General features: G+C 45.8%; 1 protein-coding gene across 8 annotated transcripts in view; it reads right to left on the bottom strand.

The window, feature by feature from the left end:
* Positions 1-20703, bottom strand: part of TBC1D1 (TBC1 domain family member 1) — a 207303-nt gene that overhangs the window by 86752 nt on the left and 99848 nt on the right. For 7 of the 8 annotated variants that reach the window (XM_036019718.1, XM_036019712.1, XM_036019704.1 and 4 more), the window contains 6 exons: positions 17806-18324; positions 15742-15831; positions 14529-14633; positions 13919-14048; positions 7969-8060; positions 692-802 (listed from right to left, as the gene is read on the bottom strand). In XM_036019718.1, the coding sequence (XP_035875611.1) occupies positions 692-802; positions 7969-8060; positions 13919-14048; positions 14529-14633; positions 15742-15831; positions 17806-18324 (1047 nt within the window). Of the gene's footprint in view, positions 1-691; positions 803-7968; positions 8061-11708; positions 11713-13918; positions 14049-14528; positions 14634-15741; positions 15832-17805; positions 18325-20703 lie in introns of those variants that run through there. The other variant, XM_036019738.1, reaches the window with a different exon arrangement.

Here is a 20703-nt window from a genome sequence, read left to right as displayed (position 1 = left end):
ATCATTTCAGAACTACCAATTTCCTGTTGGAACACGTTGGGGAAAAACAGAACAAGGAAAAACTATTAGTGGCAAAAAATGAGGGGGTAAAGCAATGGAAAGAAGAAAAAACAGCTGAAAGATGAACTAGAGAATTAACTGAAAACAGAGACCGGGCGGCCCATCCAGAAGTGGGCAGGGGGAGCACAGGACTCCCGCAGCAGCTGAAGGGTGCAGCTGGAAGGGAGAACATCCATACACCAAGGCCAAAGGCACAGACAGTAGTGTACTGGCGTTAGCATCACTGCTGGGGGACCCTGCAGTGGCCAAGGGGACTGAAAACACTGTCAGACACTGTGCTGAGTTCTGAGAGTGCAGGAAAGACACACGACTGCCAAAGCCCACTGCAGGCAGAAACCCAGTGCGGAGAGATGCTGTGCGTGCATATCCCAGGGACACGGCACCCCAGTCAGGTCACAGGGGAGCTCTGCCCCGGGCCTCCCGTCAGAGCCAGGGCTGCGCGGCCGCCGGACGCAGGAACGGCCCGCCTTCTCCAGCACAGTCGGATGCTCCCCAGTTTTCCCTCCGCGTGTAACACATGAAACTAAAATACAGGGACAAAGACAGGTCTCAAGGCTTCATAAAATCCTCAATACTCTGTTTTGCACAGTGGCCTTGTAAACTTATAAGACGACAAAAAAAAAAGTCATACCTGCTTCATCTCCCCAATATGGGTATGAACTTTTTGCTTCTCTTCATATAAACATCTCAGGAAAGAAATAATTAATTCATTCTCTCGTTGCTCATTTCTTGGTCTCAGTTTCTTAAAAAAAAAGAATAATATATTACATTTATTTTTCACTGTCAACAAAACCACTAAACCATCCCTTTGGAAATGCTAACAGCATCCATCATCCATTAACTAATGCTTTTACCAAATCATCTCACTAGGGGGCACCAAAGATCCCCAAAGTGGAAATACTTTTTAAAAAGATATACTGGAGCTAGCCAGTGGGCCAGATTTAACTTTTGACGTCTGATGTCCTTATACCCAAAATAAATATTTCACGGCAGATAGAGGCATGGTCAAAATATTTAACAAATAAACAATCTTGAAAACAGAAGACAAGAACAAAGTCTGTGTAAACACCCAGAGGTCAAGAGCCACTGTGGCTACATTTACACACTCTTAAGGTTAGTGAAACGGAAAGGGAAAGAGCAACTGGACCCAGGCTCACGGCTCCACATCCAAAGGTGATCGCCATGAAGCACCTTCTGGAAGCCCCATGAGGCGTGCACTTCCACACAAAATTTCAAGGTAAAGACTCATTTTTTTTCTATTTAAAAAATCTCCACGTCTTTCATTTTTCAGGCAGGGGTGTGGCCAAGTACACGGGAGTAGCAATGGGGACATGCAGGTTCTCAGCACTGCCCAGAAGTGTGACCAAAGGCGCCATTCAATCCTAGCTCCCCCGTGTGTTCGAGGAAGATCGTGCACAAAGTAAACCCCCAGGTCTCCTCCGGCTTCCAGATTCTCTGGGTTTGAAATCATCAGTCAGAATTAATTTTTAGAAGACCACATAATTTAATGATTATTTTCTCTGGATAAGAAGACAACAAAACTGAATTACTCTGGAGATACACAAGACTTTGGAAGTCTATAAACTTTGGAAATACATCCTTTTCACATGGACAACTGTCCACTGCCCTGCTGCTGGACCTCTCCCCACTCCAAACTCCTAGCCTGCCCTTCAGAACAAAGCCGGCGTAGGAAGTGGATGACGCATACAATCATCTGAGTCGGGGACGACGCTCTAGCAACCTCCTCCCTCCGCTAACTAAGGAGCAACGGTTTCACCCTTCTGGTCACAGGCTTTAGAAGCAAAGGCGGCACTAACCCAGACCTGACGTTCCGTCTCTTAAAGAAAAAGATCATTTTACAAATAAGTTATTCCTGTTATTCAAGGAAAAGATAGTGAATATTACGGAAGTTCTTATGGAGGACTTTCTGTTCTTTCAAATTTCTGACTTAAGGATTAAATATTTTAGAGGCCAGAAGAGATGCTCTCAACCTGGATTCTAAGCCATGAACCATGTTCTAACACTGTACATCTTATTCAACAAGCAGACTTTTCCAGAGAAAGGTCCCATCAGATCCTCAATAAAGGGAAGTGGGGTCAAGTACCAATCCCAGTGTAATACTGCCGACCCCAGGAAGATACGGGTATCTGTGAGTTTAGAAGCCCAGGAAACTATGGAAACTCTCTTTCCTTTTCAGCGGGAACAAACAGTACAGCCACTTTCGGAGACAGCTGGCAGTCTTTTGCAAAACTAAACATACTCTTACCATACAATCCAGCAATTGCACTGCTTAGTATTTACCCAAATGAGTTGAAAATTCATGTCCACACAAAAACCTGCACATAAATGCTTATAGCAGCTTTTTATTTAAAATAACCAAAAGTTATAAGCAACCCAAATGTCTGTCAGTAGGTGAACGGATCGACTATGTTATATACAGACAAAGGAATATTATTCAGCACTAAGAAGAGCTATCAAGTCACAAAAAGACCTACAGAGAGGAACCTTAAATGCATACTGTTAAGTGAAAGAAGCCAATCTGAAAAGATGATGTACTATATGACTCCAACTACATGACAAAGTGGAAAAGGAAAACCAGAATAAGTGAAGATATCAGTGGATGCCTGGGTCTGGAGGAGTGAGGAGGGAGGGAGGGAGGGAGGAACAGGCAGAGCACAGAGGGTTTTTAAGGCAGTGAAACAATTCTGGATTATAGCTAACAGTGGATACACATCATAATACATCTGTCAAACCTATAAGACGTATGACACCAAGAGTGAACCGAAAGGTGAGGTAAGGACTTTAGTTAATAATAACATATCATCAATGGTAACAAATGCACCCCACTTAGGCAACATGTTATTAATAGGGGAAACTGGCCGGGTGGGAGATGCAAAGGTGGGAATTTATATGGCAACACCCCATACTCTGTACCCAATTTTACTGTAAAACTAAAACCACCTTCAAGAATAAAGTCTAGCCCTGGCTGGTGTAGCTCTGGCGGATTGAACGCTGGCCTGTGAACCAAAGGGTTGCCAGTTCAATTCCTAGTTGGGGTACATGCCTGGGTTGTGGGCCAGGTCCCCAGTAGGGGGCGCTTGAGAGGCAACCACACATTGATGTTTCTCTCCCCCTCTTCTCCTTCCTTTCCTATCTCTCTAAAAATAAATAAATAAAATCTTTTTAAAAAGAAGAAGAAGAAAGTTTAGTTCTGACTGGTGTAGCTCAGTGGATTGGGCATCATCCTGTGAACAGAAAAGGCTGCTGGTTCGACCGCCAATCAGGACACATGCCTGGGTTGCAGGCTTAGACCCCTAGCTGTGGGCATACAAGAGGCAACTGATGTTTCTCTCCTTCTCTTAAAAATAAATAATTAAAATCATTTTTTAAAAAGAATAAAGTCTATTTTTTTCAAAGTGCAGAAAAGAGGAGCAGGAGGAATTACAAAAAGCCCTCGGCAGGAGCAGGCACCCAAGATTTGACCCACTCTTTCCTCTTCTGTATCTTCCTTCTACTTCAAACTTCCCACTACTCTCACAAGATGATGTGTATTTTTCTTGGAGAAATGCTTCATGATAACTTATTTCAAAAATATCAAAAAAGGCTAAGAATACAGTAGTAAGGAATAGTGTTAATAATTTTCTTTTCCTCAAAGCATACATGAAAAAAACTAATCAAATGGGCAGAAAATGAGACCACAGCTGAGCACACTTGCTGCACAGTGAGAACTGACTGGTGCAGCTCAGCACACCGAGTGCCGGCCTGCGAGCTGAAAGGCTGCCGGTTCCGTTCCGGCCGGGCACGTGTCTGGGCTGCAAGTGTCCGGGCTGCAGGCCTGGTCTCCGGTCAGGGGCATGTGAGAGGCATCCAACCGATGTCTCTCTCACACACTAACGTTTCTCTCCTCTTTCCCCTCTCTCTACTAGTAAATAAATCAAATCTAAAAAAATTTTTTTTTAAATTTAAAAAACCCTGAAACCAAGAACCAGAGACCACTTCATAGGGCTTGTTTAAACAGCAGAGGTGCCCTGGCTGGTATGGCTAGGTGGGCTGAGTGCCAGCCAGTGAGCCAAAGGGTCACCGGTTTGATTCCTGGTCGGGGCACATGCCTGGGTTGTGGGCCACATCAGGTCCCCAGTAGGGGGTGTGTGACAGGCAACCACACATTCAGGTTTCCATTTCTCCCTCCCTTCCCCTCTAAAATATATAAATAAAATCTTAAAAAAAAACACACACAGCACAGAGGCAAGTCAGCAAAGCAGAGAAATGATACCATTTTCATGGTGTCATACAAGGTTGAAAACTAAATCCTCCCTTAAAACAACACGATGAGGGGCTACCATTCTATTGAGTTAAAGTGATTAGCAAGGTGTTATTCCCCCCCCCCACCTCCTATGTAACTTCACTACCCTCCTTAGTGGCAAATCAGAATTCCTAAAGGTGATTTCATTTTATAAACATTCATTAGTCAGAGAGACAAGCCTGAGGAGAACAATGGGGAGTCAAGTTGGAACATCACACTGTAGTCAAAAATTAACTTGCTTGTTCAAAATTAATTGACGGTGTCAGAAGTCAGGATGGTGGTGGCTTGGGCGGTACCACTGGGGGGGTTCCCAGGGACCGGAAGTGCTCTGTCTTAATCAGGTGCTGGGCGCATAGGTGTATATTCATTCACCTTGTAAAAAAATTCATTGAACTACACCCCCTGGATCTGAGTGTTTTCTGTGGTTATGTCATACTTCAATTTTGTAAAAGAACAATAACAAAACAATTAATTTCCTATTAAGTAACAAAGTCGATTTTGTTACATGTGTCTTAACCTTATCTCTGTGCTTGTAACTTGGGTGTCCGGGTAATTAAAAATAAACTGCCAGCACTGCCTAATGGATACAAAATGCTGAGAAAGCCTGTGGTCTTGGAGGAAACTACTTATAATGACAACGCTCACCTGAACACTACATTCTGAGAGCTTTTTTAAAAACCAGCATCAAATCCTCTAAGAAATAATTTTCAAACCATACAAAATGCAACGACATTGATCCATATTCTTTACAAAGGGGAAAAAAGCTCCTCTAACCATTCATCTTTAACGGGTGAAAGCCTTGTTATTTAACCCATTATTAACATTTACTGAATATAAATCTACTTGATTCATCCACTCAGTATCAGTTAAGTCATTCCCTGAAATACACTCATTGGGATGGAAGGAATCAGACATCTCCTTCACTAGCCCTACTTCGGCTTAAACGTGGTTTTTCGTACTGAAGAGGACCAGCTTGCACGTGGCACCCTCGGCCAGCAGCTTGGCAGCCTGGGAAGACAGCAAGGTCTCTGGGGTCATCTCCACATCAGCCCAGTGTGATATGCACAAAACTGACACGTGCCAAGCAGATCATAAACCAAAAGGGGGCTCTGCAGTGTTGTGGCCGTGGGGAGTCCTCCTGTGAAGAGAGGGGCTGGCAGGCCCAGACGCCCCTGTGGCACAGAACTGTGCTCTCAGAGCTCACAGTCTGTGAGTTTGCAGCATGCTAACTCCGGCTTCATCTGCACGACAATCCCTCATTTCTTTCTCTCTTTTTAAAATCTTCACCCAAGGATATGTTTATTGATTTGAGAGAGAGAGAAAGGGAAAGAGGGAGCAGGAGAGAGAAAAGGAGAACAAGAGAGAGAAACATGATGAGAGAAACATCGACTGGCTGACCCCCCTCCCCAACAGGGGATCGAACCCACAACCTTCTGGTGTACGGGATGACGCTCCTGACTGAGCCACAGGCCAGGGCTCTTCTTCTTTACAATTCTGTTTGGGGTGCATTTTACTTTGCATTAAGCATTTATTTACACAAACATGATTGTGTATGCTTTGATAATCATGCACCATTCATTTCAATAGGAATCACGTTTGTCTTACGAAAATGTGCTATTGGAGAGTTCTCCTGAAACAAATCACCCTCCAGGAACGCCTGCCTGAGGAAAACATGAGCTGTTCTATGCATGAGGACTCACGAACCTGCAAAGCCATATTAGCCTTGATGATCTTTTTGAAATGTATGATTTTCAAACGCATTAGCCAGCACTGCTATCTAAAAGGAAACCAATGACTTTGTTTACAAAATGTTGTACGAAAACCACAAATAGTAATTGAGGAAATAATTCAAGAAGACGATCAATAAGCCATTAAAAGTACAGATCCGTAACAAATCTGAATCATCGGAGGACAACCCGCACTGGCCATGACGGAGGACGAAGTCTGAGCTCGCTGTCCTGACCCAGTACCTCTCCTTGGTGTCTAAACCAATCAGAAATTTGCACAGTCTTCTCGGACAGCTCATCAGGGCCCAGGATACTAATTGAATGTATTTGTTGAAAAGTAAAACTTTGTCACCGCTTTTCCCTAAAGTCTCTTTGCCATAATGTACTCATTGTCTCAAAACTTGTACAGGTCAAAGAGCATCTCAGAAATGCATTCATTAGGAACTTCTCATTGCCACAAATGCCCTGTGCACGCCCGAGCCTGACACATCACACTGTTTGGGGAAAGCCGCACGGTGCTCTCTTGGCCGAAAAGAAAACTCCCGTCAGAGGAGGAACGCTGCTACCAGAGTGACTCGACAGCACCAGACAGCAAGTGGCCGGCATCAGATGAGATGGCCCAGCTTCAGCTCTAGGTGCCTTTGTAACAGAAGCAAATTACCATCTGCTTATCCATTTATGCATTCCAAGTACAAATCGCATTAAATCTGCCTAAGTGTACTGTGTACTTAGAACTCTAAAGATCCTTTAAGGAAAAAACAAAGTGGTATGTTTCAAGTCAATTCAGAAGAAAACAAGAAAATTGAAAGCCAATTAAAAATCATGAAAATTACGTCCCTAGCATTATGAAATTTTAAAAAAGTCTTCCTGTGCTTTCCTCCTAACACGTGCCCATCCTATCGTGGAGGAACAGGGGATTGAGGGCGCTGTGACATTGGATTAAAGAGAGATGCTCCTCTAACTCTTCACACCAACAGAGAACAGACCCTGGGCCCGCAGTGCGCAGGCCTCGCCCGACGCGGAGGGAGCGCGGCGAGCCTTCCTGGGCGGCACAGTGAGTCTGGAGCTAGCTGGGCCCTGCCGCTCTCCTCCCCACCAAGAGGTGTTAATTCTTTGTTCTGATGTGCTTGACCCCCGAGAAAAGTGCCGGAAAGCCATAGAAAATGCCCCTGCGCTACGGCAGACATTAGATTTTTGATGGGCTCATTAAAGATGCATAACGCACAGACACAGGCATGCGAGCATGCGCAGCGTGGTTTCCCCGAGATACCGTGCGTCTGAGTGCAAGGAGGCGCGCACATCGCCGGATTCCATGCAGAAAGCTCGTGAGCGTGGTTTGTGTTTTGTGCTTTGTTTGGGTTTGACATATAGTTCTAAATAGACAACATCAACTAAATGTATTTTCAAAACTAAAAAATAAAAATAAAAATAAGAGAGGAGGAACAATTCAGTTCCACACACAGACGTGGTCCCCATCAACCCCGTACTCAGGGAGGGCCACCATCCGGACGAGGAGGTGCCGGCAGAGGTTTCCCTCGCGGCAGACGAGTGCTCAGGGACCGAAGTCCAGGTCTGCGGCCCCCAGACTGGGGCTCTTCCCCTTCAGAACGTCCTTTCTCTCAGGCTCAAAGACTATTTTTAAGGGCGTGCTTCCCTGGTTTTGCTGTTTTCACATGAGAACCAAGACCTGACGTGAACCTGCAGTTCTGACCTGGCTCCTGCAGGGGGCTGTTGAAGCGCAACCCAGGAGGAGCACAGGGCTGCCTCCCCCCCCGGGGCCGTGACCGCTCTGGTTTCCCGTGCTCTAGCAATCACAGGGCACAGGCAAGCTGCTGCCTCTTCTTCTTCCCCCGTGGAGAACAAACACCAGTACTGTACCTGCACCTCCTCGAAAATCATTGCTTGCTCCTGGTTAGTCAGTGTGGTCAGGTGCTTCTGGAGCTCCAGTTTGGTTTTGGAAGAATTCATTCCTGTTAAGGGAAAGAAAACAGACAGAGAGGTGAAAATACACGTAAAAGTTGTGAGGCAGAGCGAACACTTCTATACGCACTCTCTTTACAGGCCTACCCACCCGCTTCAGGCGTTTTGTGGGAGTTTGTGGAAACCCTAATTAATAGTGATGATGACAATGCCAGCGACTCACACTCTTTGGTTAAGCCCTCGATGTCTTAAACACGAGGCCTGCATCCTGTCCCTTAATGCTCAGAACAACCTGATGAAGAGGCTTTGATTGCCCACGTTTCACAGTTCAGGAAACTGAGACACAGAGAGCTTACGGAATTTCCAGGGAACCACCGCCTTGGACTCCACCTCAGGTCCGCGCAGCTCCACTGCTCCATGTTAGAACACCTCACATGATTGGAACATTGTCCTCCAAAAATGATACATTCTCATGAGTGTTTACATATGACCTCGATCACTTTTCTTAAGGAGAAACAACCACTACTTCCTTTGAAAACTGACCAACATCTTTCCCTTGCAGGTTAGATTCCTTCACACAAAATTGAACCACGTGGCTAACAACTTTCCTCTTTCCACCACTGGCTTATTAACGATCTTAGGACAAGTTAGTTGCTCATACAGGGGGTTCTGAGAAAAAGTTATAAGGTCATAGTTTTAGTGCCCATTAATGTCTGATATTTTAGAAAGTTACTTCTCCACACACACAGGGGTGGGCAAAAGCAGGTTTATAGTCGTAATACAAATAAGTAGTCCAATGACTAAGAAATAATAACACAAGAATAAACTCTGTGTTTCACGTACTCACAACTGTAAACCTACTTTTGCCTTTCCTCGGTGCCAGAAGTCAGTGTTGCACACGATGAGATCTGAAACGAACTCACTTACTGACCTAACCACCACGAACAGAACCGCTACGCATTGAGGACATGCCTCGTCTCACCGCACTTCTCTTTACTGTGCTTTGAGGACACTGCATGTTCTACAAACTGAAGGTGTGTGACAACCGCCAGCAAAAAGATTACAGCTCACTGAAGGCTCAGATAATGGTTAGCATTTTTAAGCAATGAAGTATTTTTAAGTTAGGTGTGTACATTTTTCTTTTAGACATAATGCTATTACACAATATAGTATAAACATATCTTTTTTTAAAAAAGATTTTTATTTATTTATTTTTAGAGAGGGAAGGGAGAAAGAAAGAGAGAGAGAAACATCAATGTGCAGTTGCTGGGGGTCATGGCCTGCACCTGGGGCATGTGCCCTGACTGGGAATTGAACCTGCAATGCTTTGGTTCGCAGCCCGCGCTTGTAAACATAACTTTTATATGCATAGGAAACCAAAAACTTCGTGAGGCTCATTTTTGTTGTGGCACTTGCTTTATTGTGGTGGTGTGGACGGAACCTGAAACATCTCCAAGGTGTGCCTGTACTTTAGTTCCAAGGGCAGCCCTCTGGTCGTCCACCTGCCACTCTCGTCTCCTCCCAAGTGAGCCCCGGGCAGGGGCTTGGCCTTTTCCTCCAGAAGCTGGAGAATGGTATGGACACACTTATACAACTCAGGATGGCCAGGAGAGGCAGCTCTCAAAGCTGGAGCAGGAACTTGGGAAGATCGTGCCGCTGTGTTACAGATGGGTTTGCGGAGATCCAGGGGCCAGGCGACTTGTCCAAGGACAGGAGCTGAACAGCAGCCAGGCCTGCCCCCAACCTCCTCCCTCCCAAAATGCGGTGGCAAGGATGCCGGCCCCCTACCCAGTCTCAGCTGCCAGCAAGTCCTTCCTTCCCTCCTTTTTTGTTGCCAAGAAAACCTTAAGAAGCCACCATAAAAATAAAAGCCATTATTTCTTTAGCGATTGCTGTGCCACTTTGCTTGACAATACATGCAAAATCTTATTTAACCCTCAAAATAATCCTTGAAGTGGGCCTATTTTCATTAACCCACTGTAAAAACGAAAAAACTGATGCAAGGTAAAGTCAAGTGTTTTGCCCAAGGTCATCAGCTAAGTAAGGAACAGAGTTTAGAATCGGAGCCACGTCTGCTTGCTTCCAGAGATTACTCTTCAATGCTCACGGCCTCCCTTTTACAGAGTTAGGTCGTCTGGCCCGTGAGGGCTTCAGCACCAAAGTGAACTGGTTCACGGCGGGGCACGAGTGCAGAAAGGACAGGCGGGTTTTGGCAGAGCAAATTCAGGCGCTCTTCTGGCAAGATGTTGGATCACAGAAGCCAAGGAGACAGGCAGCTGGTTTTATTGAACTAACTACTTAAATGTTGAATCAAAATAGTGCTTAAATTTACAGTAACATAAGCCCTCAGGAATCATTAACTAAAAATCCTCCCCACATATGGAGGATGGCTCTGATACAGTGTAAGCATCCTAGCTAGGACGTGCTGTGTGGTTCAATGAGACATTCACAGGTAGAGAGAAACCCCAAGTTCTAAGAAGAGTTAGACTAATCATACACTTCCAACAATCTTAGGTGAAATCAGGCAGCACAGACTATTCTTCATATTCAGCAGATGTGAAGAGATGCTTCGACAAGTTTTATCACTGTCTTCGGGATGCCTGGGTTCATTCAGCCCTTCCTGCCCCAACTCAAAACAGAGGTGGTCCCCCGCAGGTCTGGTCCTTCTGTGCCTCCTGCATGCTTTCTGCAGCAAGGTGGCAGCACTCCCCACGTGATGCCAAAGGCTTCACACGGGGAGAGGGAGGCAAGAAAAAAGCAACCAGAGTCGAGGGCAGCCCCACCTGCAACCCCCACCGCCCGGTGGTGCTGAGCCTGCCTCCGCACTGTCCCTGCTGAAAAGGCGCTTCCTATGCGGAGCTCTGGTGGACGGCTCTGGTTTGCCAGAGGCAAATTTTCTCAGAGTGCAAAAGGAAACCCCAGCTCAACAGTTTGTTTTCTTTTTAGTGAAAGTACAAATCATTCTAGTAATTCTGAAAATGCTCCTCTAAACTTTAAAATAAGCAAAATACTCCATAAAATACTCTATAAATGGTAGGAATTCAAACAGGGACCCGAGCACAGCTGCACCTCTTCCACATTGTGAGTGCACATTACCGCGGAGTGTCCAATGCCACCGGTCTGCACCGTGTATTCCGTCTATTTTCTACATCCCGGGGCACAGCGTAGCTGTATCAATTAACCCAACACAGTCTTGAAGTCTTTCTTCTTGTGGCCATGTCATTGGTCCTCTGCACAGTTTATGGAGTTCTCGGCCAGACCAGAAGTTCCTATCAGAACCACTCTTAAGGGAACATGCCACGAACTTCAATGAGCCACTTCACTGTACTGATTAGAATGGAACAGAGCAAATGGCAAGGCCCTCACACTGCTCATGAATAATTAGCATCCCCCCTGCTGGGGATGCCTCTCATAATGTGCCATCTATACTTTGGAAATGCTTTCCATGATGCAGTCTGGACGTACCTTCCCCAGCCTACATAATGGATGCTGTTACAATACATTATAGCACACAAGCTTTCTGCTTTGCTTAGGTGTTATCAGGTGAAAGATGGATTAAGTGATAATTCCAAAACTGCAGCTGCAAAATTCCTACCCCGATTAAACTTTTCTGTTATGACTTTCTGAAGGCCAAGCCAGACCAGAGGAGCTTTACGAAGTGGAACTCTGGAACCCTCCCAGTCTCTGGAGATCACAACCTGCTTTATCCTCAAGGCCAAAGTCACTGCTGAGTTCTTAACAAGCTCTTAAGGGACACTTCTGTCATCGTGTACGGTGTCTTGAAGACCAATGAGGAAAGGGTTAGTGACCCTCTCAGAGGGGATCTCCAGCTCAAGCCCAACTGTTCTTGTTCCCAGACATATTTTGTGTAATGTCAGTAAACAGTAACAACTAGGGAAACAGTTAAAAATACTAATCATTTTAATTCATTTTAAAGGACATTATAATGCCAGAAAATGAGCTTTCAAAAACCTTAAGCTGAAAATTGTCAATTTATCTCACTTAAAAAGGGAAACCAATACCATTTTACACCCGTTAGTGTGGTTTCCCCCCAAAAAGCCCGGAACGCAATGAGCGCTGGCGAGGTGTGGAGAGGCTGCTGAAGGGAACGTAAAATGGTGCGGCCAATGTAAAAAATATTAAGGCGGTTTCTCAAAAACTTAAAGACAGAATTACCACATGGCCCAGCAATTCCAGTTCTGGGTGTGTTCCCAAAAGACCTGAAAGCAGGTACTTGAACAGGTGTTTGCATACTACCAACCACCGCGGCCTCACTCACTACAGCCAAAAGTTGGCAACTATCCACATGTTCGCCAAGAGATGAATGGACACACAAAATGCATGTACACACAATGCAGTATTATTCAGCCTCAGAAAGGAGTGGAATTCTGACACACGCCACAACCTGAATGGACCCAGAAGATGTTATGCTAAATAGCTAAGGCAGACGCAGAAGGACACACTGCCCGCCTTGGGTGAAACACCCAGAGCAGGCACACTCGTGGAGATGGAAAGCGTGGAGGCTCTCAGGGGCTGGGGAGAGGGGCAAGTGAGAGGTGATCTTTCGTAAGTTTCGGTCTGAGAAGATGACGAAGCTCTGAGATGGACGGTGGTGACGCAGCCACAGTGCGAGTGCACGTACGGCCACCAAACTGTACCCTTAAAAGAGGTTAAAATGATCCATTTCATGTCACGTGTATTTTTACTACAAATATAAAAAGGGAAGTCAGATTTAAATAATAAGGTCATTTTTCTTTACACCAGCAGAGCGTAGAAGTATTAGAGAGAAACAGGCAAATCTTTGTTTACTTTTTACAATAACACGGGTTGCTTACATCTGTGGTTCCCCTCAGAACCACACACGACGAAGTTTTAGAAATCCTCCCATAAATGGAACAAGATGCAAAATCAAGAACGGAGAGGAGTGGACCCCTCCACTTTGGGGTTCCCCCTGAGAGCATCCTCACCCTTGGCCCTGGGCCCCTGCCGTCCGAGACACAGCGCTGCTCCCTGCCTGAGGCCAACTTCCCACCCGTGTTGCGGAGGGACACCCCCACTCCATTCTGACTCATGTGGCCCCTCGGGCTCTGGATTTGCTCAAACCCTCCCAACTGTAAAACGTCAGCTGGCTCATCACTGCACCAGGAGGACAGCCTCGGTGGCAGGTGCCGGCTGGCGCTTCCCCACCTGGGTCTGACTCCTGGACTAGTTTATTCCTACTTTACACTAGTTCGTCTTTAATACACAACTTATCCCTACAATGTGCAAAACACACAGGTCGTTCTTTGCCCACGATGTAGTGAAAAGCACTCAGCACAGTGCCTAGCACAGCTTGCATTCTCAGTAGACAATAGCTGCCAATCATAACATTACGGTTTCTCCTGAAGCCAAATTTCTAGAAACAGTAGTCCATACTCAGTTACTGCTTCCTTTACTCTTTCCCAATTGCTACTCCATGGCGACCTGTATTCTGTCCCCTGCACTCCATTAAGCCTGCTCTGGCAGAGGTTCCCCAGGACCTTCTGATCAAGACACCCAGTGGAAATTCTTTGGGTCCTATCTTACTAGACCTCTCCGTAGCAGCCAATAGGACTGACCAGTCACACAACCCTGAGGAACAACTGGGCTGGTTCCGTACCCTCTCCCCCTCACTCCTCCACTACTCTCAGAGCCCCCGGCCGGGGAAATGGCAGAGGGGGCATGGACCTTTATCTTCATATCACGAGCACCTAGCATGATGCCTGACAAACGGAACACATTCACCAACTATATGCTGAGAGTTCACCAACTATCCCAGTAACCAATACAAGGCTCTGTGAGGCAGAACCCTTCAATGAATGCAGATCGCCTGGTTTTCCGGGCGCCTTTCACTCCCACTGTGTTGAAGCACGCACAGGCCCCTACTCACCCTCCACTCGCTCACAGAGCTTGTGCAGGCCCTGCAGCGGGCAGCCCTCGCACAGCTGGGCCGGTGCCTTTGTCTGCTGCACGGCCGCCACGGTGAACGCCTGCTTCAGGGTCATCATGATTTCATCCACCTGGTCGAAGAGAGGGCCATGTAAAGTGAGCTGGGCCGAGCATTCGGAACTCTGGGGAAGGACTCAGCATTTCAAGAGTTTTCTGAACACTCAGTCAGAGGTTGGTGGGTAATAATCACTGCTGCTTGGGTTCCCGTTTGAGAAGTACCACTCAGATGCTCAAGGCTCTTAAAGGAGATGAGGTAAAAACTGAAAACACGAATTAAAGGCCAACTCCTCTGATCCAAAGTTGAAAATGACATTTTTTAAATTGCCAAACCAGAGGGTGCAAGTGAGCCAGTTCTTTGAAAATGAACATGGAAAATGCACCACCAAATAAGTCTCACATGTGCGCTAATTAGATACACAATAGGCATGAAAGAATAACTAAATCCAAACAATGATATGTCAGTGAGACTGTGGTTCTGCAGAGAACAATGAGCAAGGCTGGAATCCCGTGAAGCTCAGGTTCCGGGGTAAGAAGGGCTCGTTCAGGCTTACCAGAGCTTCGTTCGCGCACTGAAACACGTAGCAGACGAAATGAAAGCCGCCGCCTCCTGAGCACTCTCGGCAGATGAACCCGAAGTGGTCCACGTGTCGAATGCCCTGTCGGAGGCGGGGGAGAGGAGGGGGCACTGAGCTGGATCCGCACGTGGCATCGCCGCCAGAACGGCAAGCGAAAATGTTGGGACAGAGCACCACAAAGTTATTTTTTCAGACATTTTAAGTAGTAACATTCTAAAATGTTACTCTGATTATTCCCACAATAAGAGAAGCAAGATTTGAAAACCGGAGTCTTTGATGTTCAGGTCAGCACTAAAAGGAAGCGCAGAAAAGCTGACACAGAAAAACAAGAATGTCTCTTAGTTAGGGATTCAAGAATAAAAAGCTACTTGGGAAATCAAAGGCAGACCAGAGGTTAATGAAGAAACTCAATTTTACACACACACGTGCACCTGCATATACACTCACGCAGACACACACAGACACAAAGGTGAAAAGATGTGAAACGTGTACTTCTGAAATAAATGGGTAAATACTGAAGTAAACCAGTATGAAGAATGAGTCAAAAACTATAATCACAAAGAATAGAGAAGCTTTTGAAAATAAGACATTAAGGCCAGGCCTCTGTCATAGTTTCTTAAGAGTTCTTTTTAGTAAATATCAATAGCTCAACTTGTTGTGAAAGTGCCCACGAAGAAGCACCTTAGTACAGACAAGACGCCGCCCACAGATGCTAATACTCGGTGTCTCCTGAGAGCGCCGGCTCTCCATTATATTTTAAGGAAAAAGAAACGATGGAGATTGGTACCCCAAAAAGTTATGAATTTTTGTAGAGGAGAAATAAGTATCTACTTTAAAATATGTATATATGTGTATATACAAATATGCATGTAAAACACCCACAGAGGTGTACACATATACACCTGGAAATCACCACTGGGAAACATTACCACCAGTAATGTAAAAAAATAAAAAGTACACCTATTTTCTCCAGGTTATTGTTTCTAAAAACAAAATTCTTAATCTCAATTATATTTATACTTTGCCTTAATACACCAAAGCAAAGAAAAAAGACAAGCAGGAACACAAACCGAGTACTCAGAACACACACATCTTGTGACCATTGTTAGCACTGCTGTCGGAGGACAGGTATTAAAATGATTCACTGAAAATTCTGCTGCAGTTCAGCCAACAACCCGTCTCCACTCACCTGAGAACAAAAGGAAATCTCCTTAAAATTTCTCTCCAACGCTATTTTTTTGGTGTCAGGGCTGATGAGGTAAACGTCAGATTGACCAATCTTAAAAGACAAACAAAAAAAGCAACCAGCTTCTTATGAAAGCTGAATTCAAATTTATCACACAAACGTTCTCATTTCATGACCCATGAAAATAAAGAATAAAGGGGGCAAGTCCTAGAAAATCCCGACTGTCTCACCACAGAAAAATCGCTTCGAAGGTGTAAGTCATCCTACGGATTTGGGCAGCACAGGAGGACTTAGTGCACGGACCTACATGAGACGGAGGCCTTCCTGGGGATGGAGGGACCAAACGTCAGCAGCAAGGCCTCAGCTCCCACCAGGCCCCCTCCCGAGAGGAGTCTTCCAGAAAACAGAGGCTCTCCTTTACAACTTCCCACTTTTCTAATGTTTTTTTTTTTTTACTGAAAAGTCTTTTTACACTGTTGTTAAAAAAACCCTGCCATTTGTGGAGTCCACACTGTGTGTTAGGCATCCCTGTACTACTTGCCTGACTTGCGAAAGTTAGCGTGCTAGCGTGAGTCAGCACTGTCTTACTGACGTGGGTCGGCGTAACAGACTTCCTAACAGGACTGAGTGGCAACGGCCACCTGTTACCTGTGCTCTGCCCTGCCCCCAGGGCCTTCTCTCCTGCTGCTTCCTGAACCCAGGACACTCTTCTTGTTGTCTACTCTGAACCCTCTGCTCAGTGAGAATCATTTCCTCAAAGAAGTCTTCCCTGATTCCAGCGATGCTCTTGCAGCACCCTCTACTTTGCAGCATTTATGACAATGGCAGTGAGATAATTACTTGAAATCAGCTGTGGGTCTCTCTTACCGGAATCTAAATTCCACGTGGGCAGAGGCCACGTGTCTCGTTCACTGCTGTATTTCTTGTGTATTTCTATTGCAAGGGACCCTGTACTCAGCAGTCACACGATAAGCACTTGAAAATAAATGCACCAAGCAGCTTTCCTAATGACACCCAGGAGGGATTTTTTTAAATTTAATAGATTAAAGCAGAAGGCTGACTGGGTCTATGACAAAAAGAGGAAGAAATCAGCCCACTTTACCCTGACTCACTCTCTTGATCTTAAACCTGCACGCAGCCATAAGCACTAACCTAAGTAGCCTGCTTCCTTATCCCTCAGCCATCCCACTGCCCTGAGTGGGGCACAAAAGCGAGATAGGACATTGAAGATATTTTGCTTTCTCTGGGATGTTTGTCAGCCTTCAGCCAAAGAAAACACAGAGAAGGAGGGCCAAGCACAGTCCGTTCTCTGCACCTTCAGAGGCCAGCTCACTGCCGGGAGAGCCCCGAGCCCATCCATCACTGCAGACCGGGGGACGCCCAGGGGGGCCGAGCCCAAGCAGGAGAGTCCAGGCCAGCACGGGGCCCAAGAACCCTGACTGCCAGGGTCAGCTTCCCTGTCCATCCCTCTTCAGACGTTGGACCAAACTTGCAGGAGAAAAAGTGAATAGGCAGTTGGCTAAACTAATATTTCAGTTTGGGTATAAATTTCAAAAATCACAACATCTCTAATTCCAATGATCCTTATTAACAAAGGGTAAATGCCTTAAAAATTAATAAAAACAGTAAGGAAGGAGTATTTCCCAAAAAAGAGTTTGTCGAAAGATTACTTGAAATTAATATAAATTTTTAAAAATCCCTTTGGGGTCTCTTTTACACATACTAACTACGTTCTTTCCACCCGTGGAAAGAACAGGACAACTTTGTGGGGTGTAGTGGGCATGTGAATCCTCTAGCGAACAGGTATCTTTGCAACCATGGTGCAGGGAGGTAAAAATTACACAAGGAAATGGATTCTCTTTATCTTTCCCCTTGATGATTGCAAAGGCTTAGGACAAAAGCAGGGATGTTATCCTGAGAAAAGAATTATTCAGTATAAAAATATATGGCTTCGCTCATAAATCCCAAAGCGATTGACTAAGCATCTTCGCTCAACAAAGCTGATTTTCTTTTGAAAAGTTAGTTATCTCAGACTGGGAATGAGCATGAGGCTTGGGGATATTTTACCGTAAAGAGCATAGTTCGATTTTCCTCGATATCTGTGGGCTGCACAATATTGTGTCCACTGATGAGGTGGTTCTCAATGTCGCCTTCCTCAAAAGAGCTGAAGAAACTGTGGCTTCGAAGGCTTCCATCTTGAAATTCCCTCTTATAGGCCAAGGAGCGCAGGCCCGGCTGCGAGAAGGATTTGCGCATGGGCCAGCGGCCCTGCTCCGCGCTCCCGGCCGGCTGCAGCACGGATCGCACCTTGTCCGTGAAGGAAAACCCCCCGGCCGGGCTGGCGGTCTCAGAATTCAGGGAGGCCGAGTCACATTCGGCCTTCCTGCTGCAGCTGATGTGATTGAACTTCTCAATGCACTCGTCGATCAGGGCTGGCGGGGCCTTCTTGTGCGCCACGGTCACCCGGCCACAGAAGAGCACCTCGAACTTTTTGGCAAACGTGTCATCAAACTCCGACGGGCAATGGAGTTCCTCCTGGCGGGCAATCTTCCCAGCCTGGCGGATGGAGCTGATGATCTCAGGCACCTGCAGGAAGAGGACAGACGGAGTGTTACCTTAGAACACGCAGTAGCCGGTACTCACGCGCACAGTGAGCCAAAACCACGCTCTCCCTGGCCCCACCGCACACTCCGTCACAGGGTACCAGACAAAGGAGGGCTCCACGGGGATGCTGCACATTCCTTCTCCGGCATATGTCTCACTGTTAGCTTACCGGACTTCTAGAAAAAGAAGTCTGCCTTCCCGTGGGCAGAGAAATACACAAGTTGCAGAGAGGAGGGAGGGACAGCCATATTTATTAAGCACCTCTTACAGACAAGGGGCTACACTAGAGGATTCACATGCCCAGTACACCCCACAAGGTTGTCAACTGTCTCACAGACACCCAACCAACGTGGCGAGCCTTGAATTCAAATGCAGGCTGGTCCCACTTCAAAACCAAAGGTCCTCTCTGGAGAAGGTGTCACCTCCCAGGGAGTTTTGTCCCCAAGGTGGCTCACCAAAATACTGTGCAGTTACTCTAGATTTCACGGCAGTGTACCTTGGAAAGTCTTCCACAATACATGGTTAGGAGGAGAATGACAAGACGGAAACAATCTTATAAAACATGAACGTCATTATTTTCTTCAATGCGAAGTCCTATATTTCCTAATAGTTGAATAGTATGAACTGCAAAGCTTGGAGGTTTTAATCAAAGAGTAAGCAACCACAGCGGTGTCATTATTATAGCAACACACTGGGGCTTCTACCCAAGGAGCCTCCAAAGCCTTTGGGTTCGATGTAAAGTCACGATCACGAGAATGAACAGACCGCTCTCCGGTGCTGCGGTCGTCCCGACTGCCCCACCCTCTCACCAGCAGCTTAGGACCAGATCCCTCCAGCAGCAGCAGACAGGAAGGTGAGTCTGTCACCCAGGGAGGAGCGTCTGCGCCATCATCTGGCTGAGGTACCTACCGCCACGGCACTAACATGAGACCGGCATGGATTCAGTCTTCATAAGCAAGTGGCCAGTTACTGTCATGACCTAACACCCAGAGCTATTTTTTTTCTTTGTCCTATGTAAGAAAATTCCATTTAAGGCCCAGTGCCTTTTTAACAACATTACAGGGAAGGAAAAAAAAGGAACCTTTTCAACTCAGGTCAAAGATCAATATATACAGTAAAAGGAGGCATTTTTAATAGATTATACTTATGTTCTGGGTTCATGACATAATCTCTGAAGACCCAGTGACTCAAATGATTCTTCTCTCTCTGATTTTACATCGAGCACATCTCTGCCATAGAAGGTTATGAGACATCCTTTCAAGGTATTGTATCACATAAAGAGTCAAAATACCTTTAGGGATATTTTATCACATAGAGAGTCAAAATACCTTTATGGATATTTTATATTTAAAAAATTGATTATCGTAGCATAAAACCTAAATGACACTAAATAAGGAGAAACGTCAACAGATATTAAGCATCCATCTGAACTACTTGCTGACGCTGTAGCCTAGCTCGTTCCTCTGCTGCCAAATAATTAGACATCATGTGGAGGCCTAAAAAGTGCCCATCAGTATGAAAAAAGATGGGAAAAGGAGAAGAAAGAGGTCGGAAGTGTAGGTTTCATTCACACCTTTGCCAACAAGTCACTGCGGGATGTTGGCAACAACAGCCTCTGTTTCTCTCCTTGACAAAAAAAGAAATGCTTAAGGTTTTTCAGTTAAAAGTTGTCCCTGTGAGGTAAAGGATAATGCTGTTTTTCAAAGAAAAAGAGCCAATTTATGCAAGTAAGGAACGTTGCACAGCGTGTGAAATTATTTTACCAGGAGTCATGTGAGTCGTCCCAATGATTAACCACTCTCTGAACAGAAAACTCAAAGGTTACCCAGTCTTTCGAGGTTTGTTAAAATAACTGATGTTTCTGTACACGGGGCCACCCACTGCACCTGAAGCGAGTAACGGCGTCTTTCACTATATACCAAAGGCAGGAGGAAATGTGTGAAGTCGCAGGCACTTACGGTGACTCAGTAATAAACGGCACAGACTCAAGTCAGACACAAAGCAGAGGATGGACCTGGGTCCCTGCATTGCAGGGTCAGAAGAGGCACAAAGAGTGCACTGTACCTCGGTCGGCTCGAGCTGTGGTCGCTTTTCCAACCACCAATGTCTTCTGTACTCTCACCGGAGCCTTAAAATGATGACGTGCTGCCGTCAAAGGTCAGTCAGTGCCTGCCTCTCCCTGCTCTGGGGAGTTATGTGCGATGTGCGTATAAAGGAGATCATTGGGGTTAAAAACATCACTGGGATCCTGACCAGAGGAATATAACGACTTCAGAATATTTGAAGGCATGTTGCCAAACACAGTTTCAACAATAAATCATAGACAGTTAAACACCTAATGTTTAAAGATTACTATAAATC

Source organism: Phyllostomus discolor, chromosome 1 (genome assembly GCF_004126475.2).
Source record: "Phyllostomus discolor isolate MPI-MPIP mPhyDis1 chromosome 1, mPhyDis1.pri.v3, whole genome shotgun sequence".
NCBI classification, from domain to species: Eukaryota; Metazoa; Chordata; class Mammalia; order Chiroptera; family Phyllostomidae; genus Phyllostomus; species Phyllostomus discolor.
The sequence above is the reverse complement of the archived record's forward strand: the minus strand, read 5'-3'. Positions and strand labels throughout refer to the sequence as shown.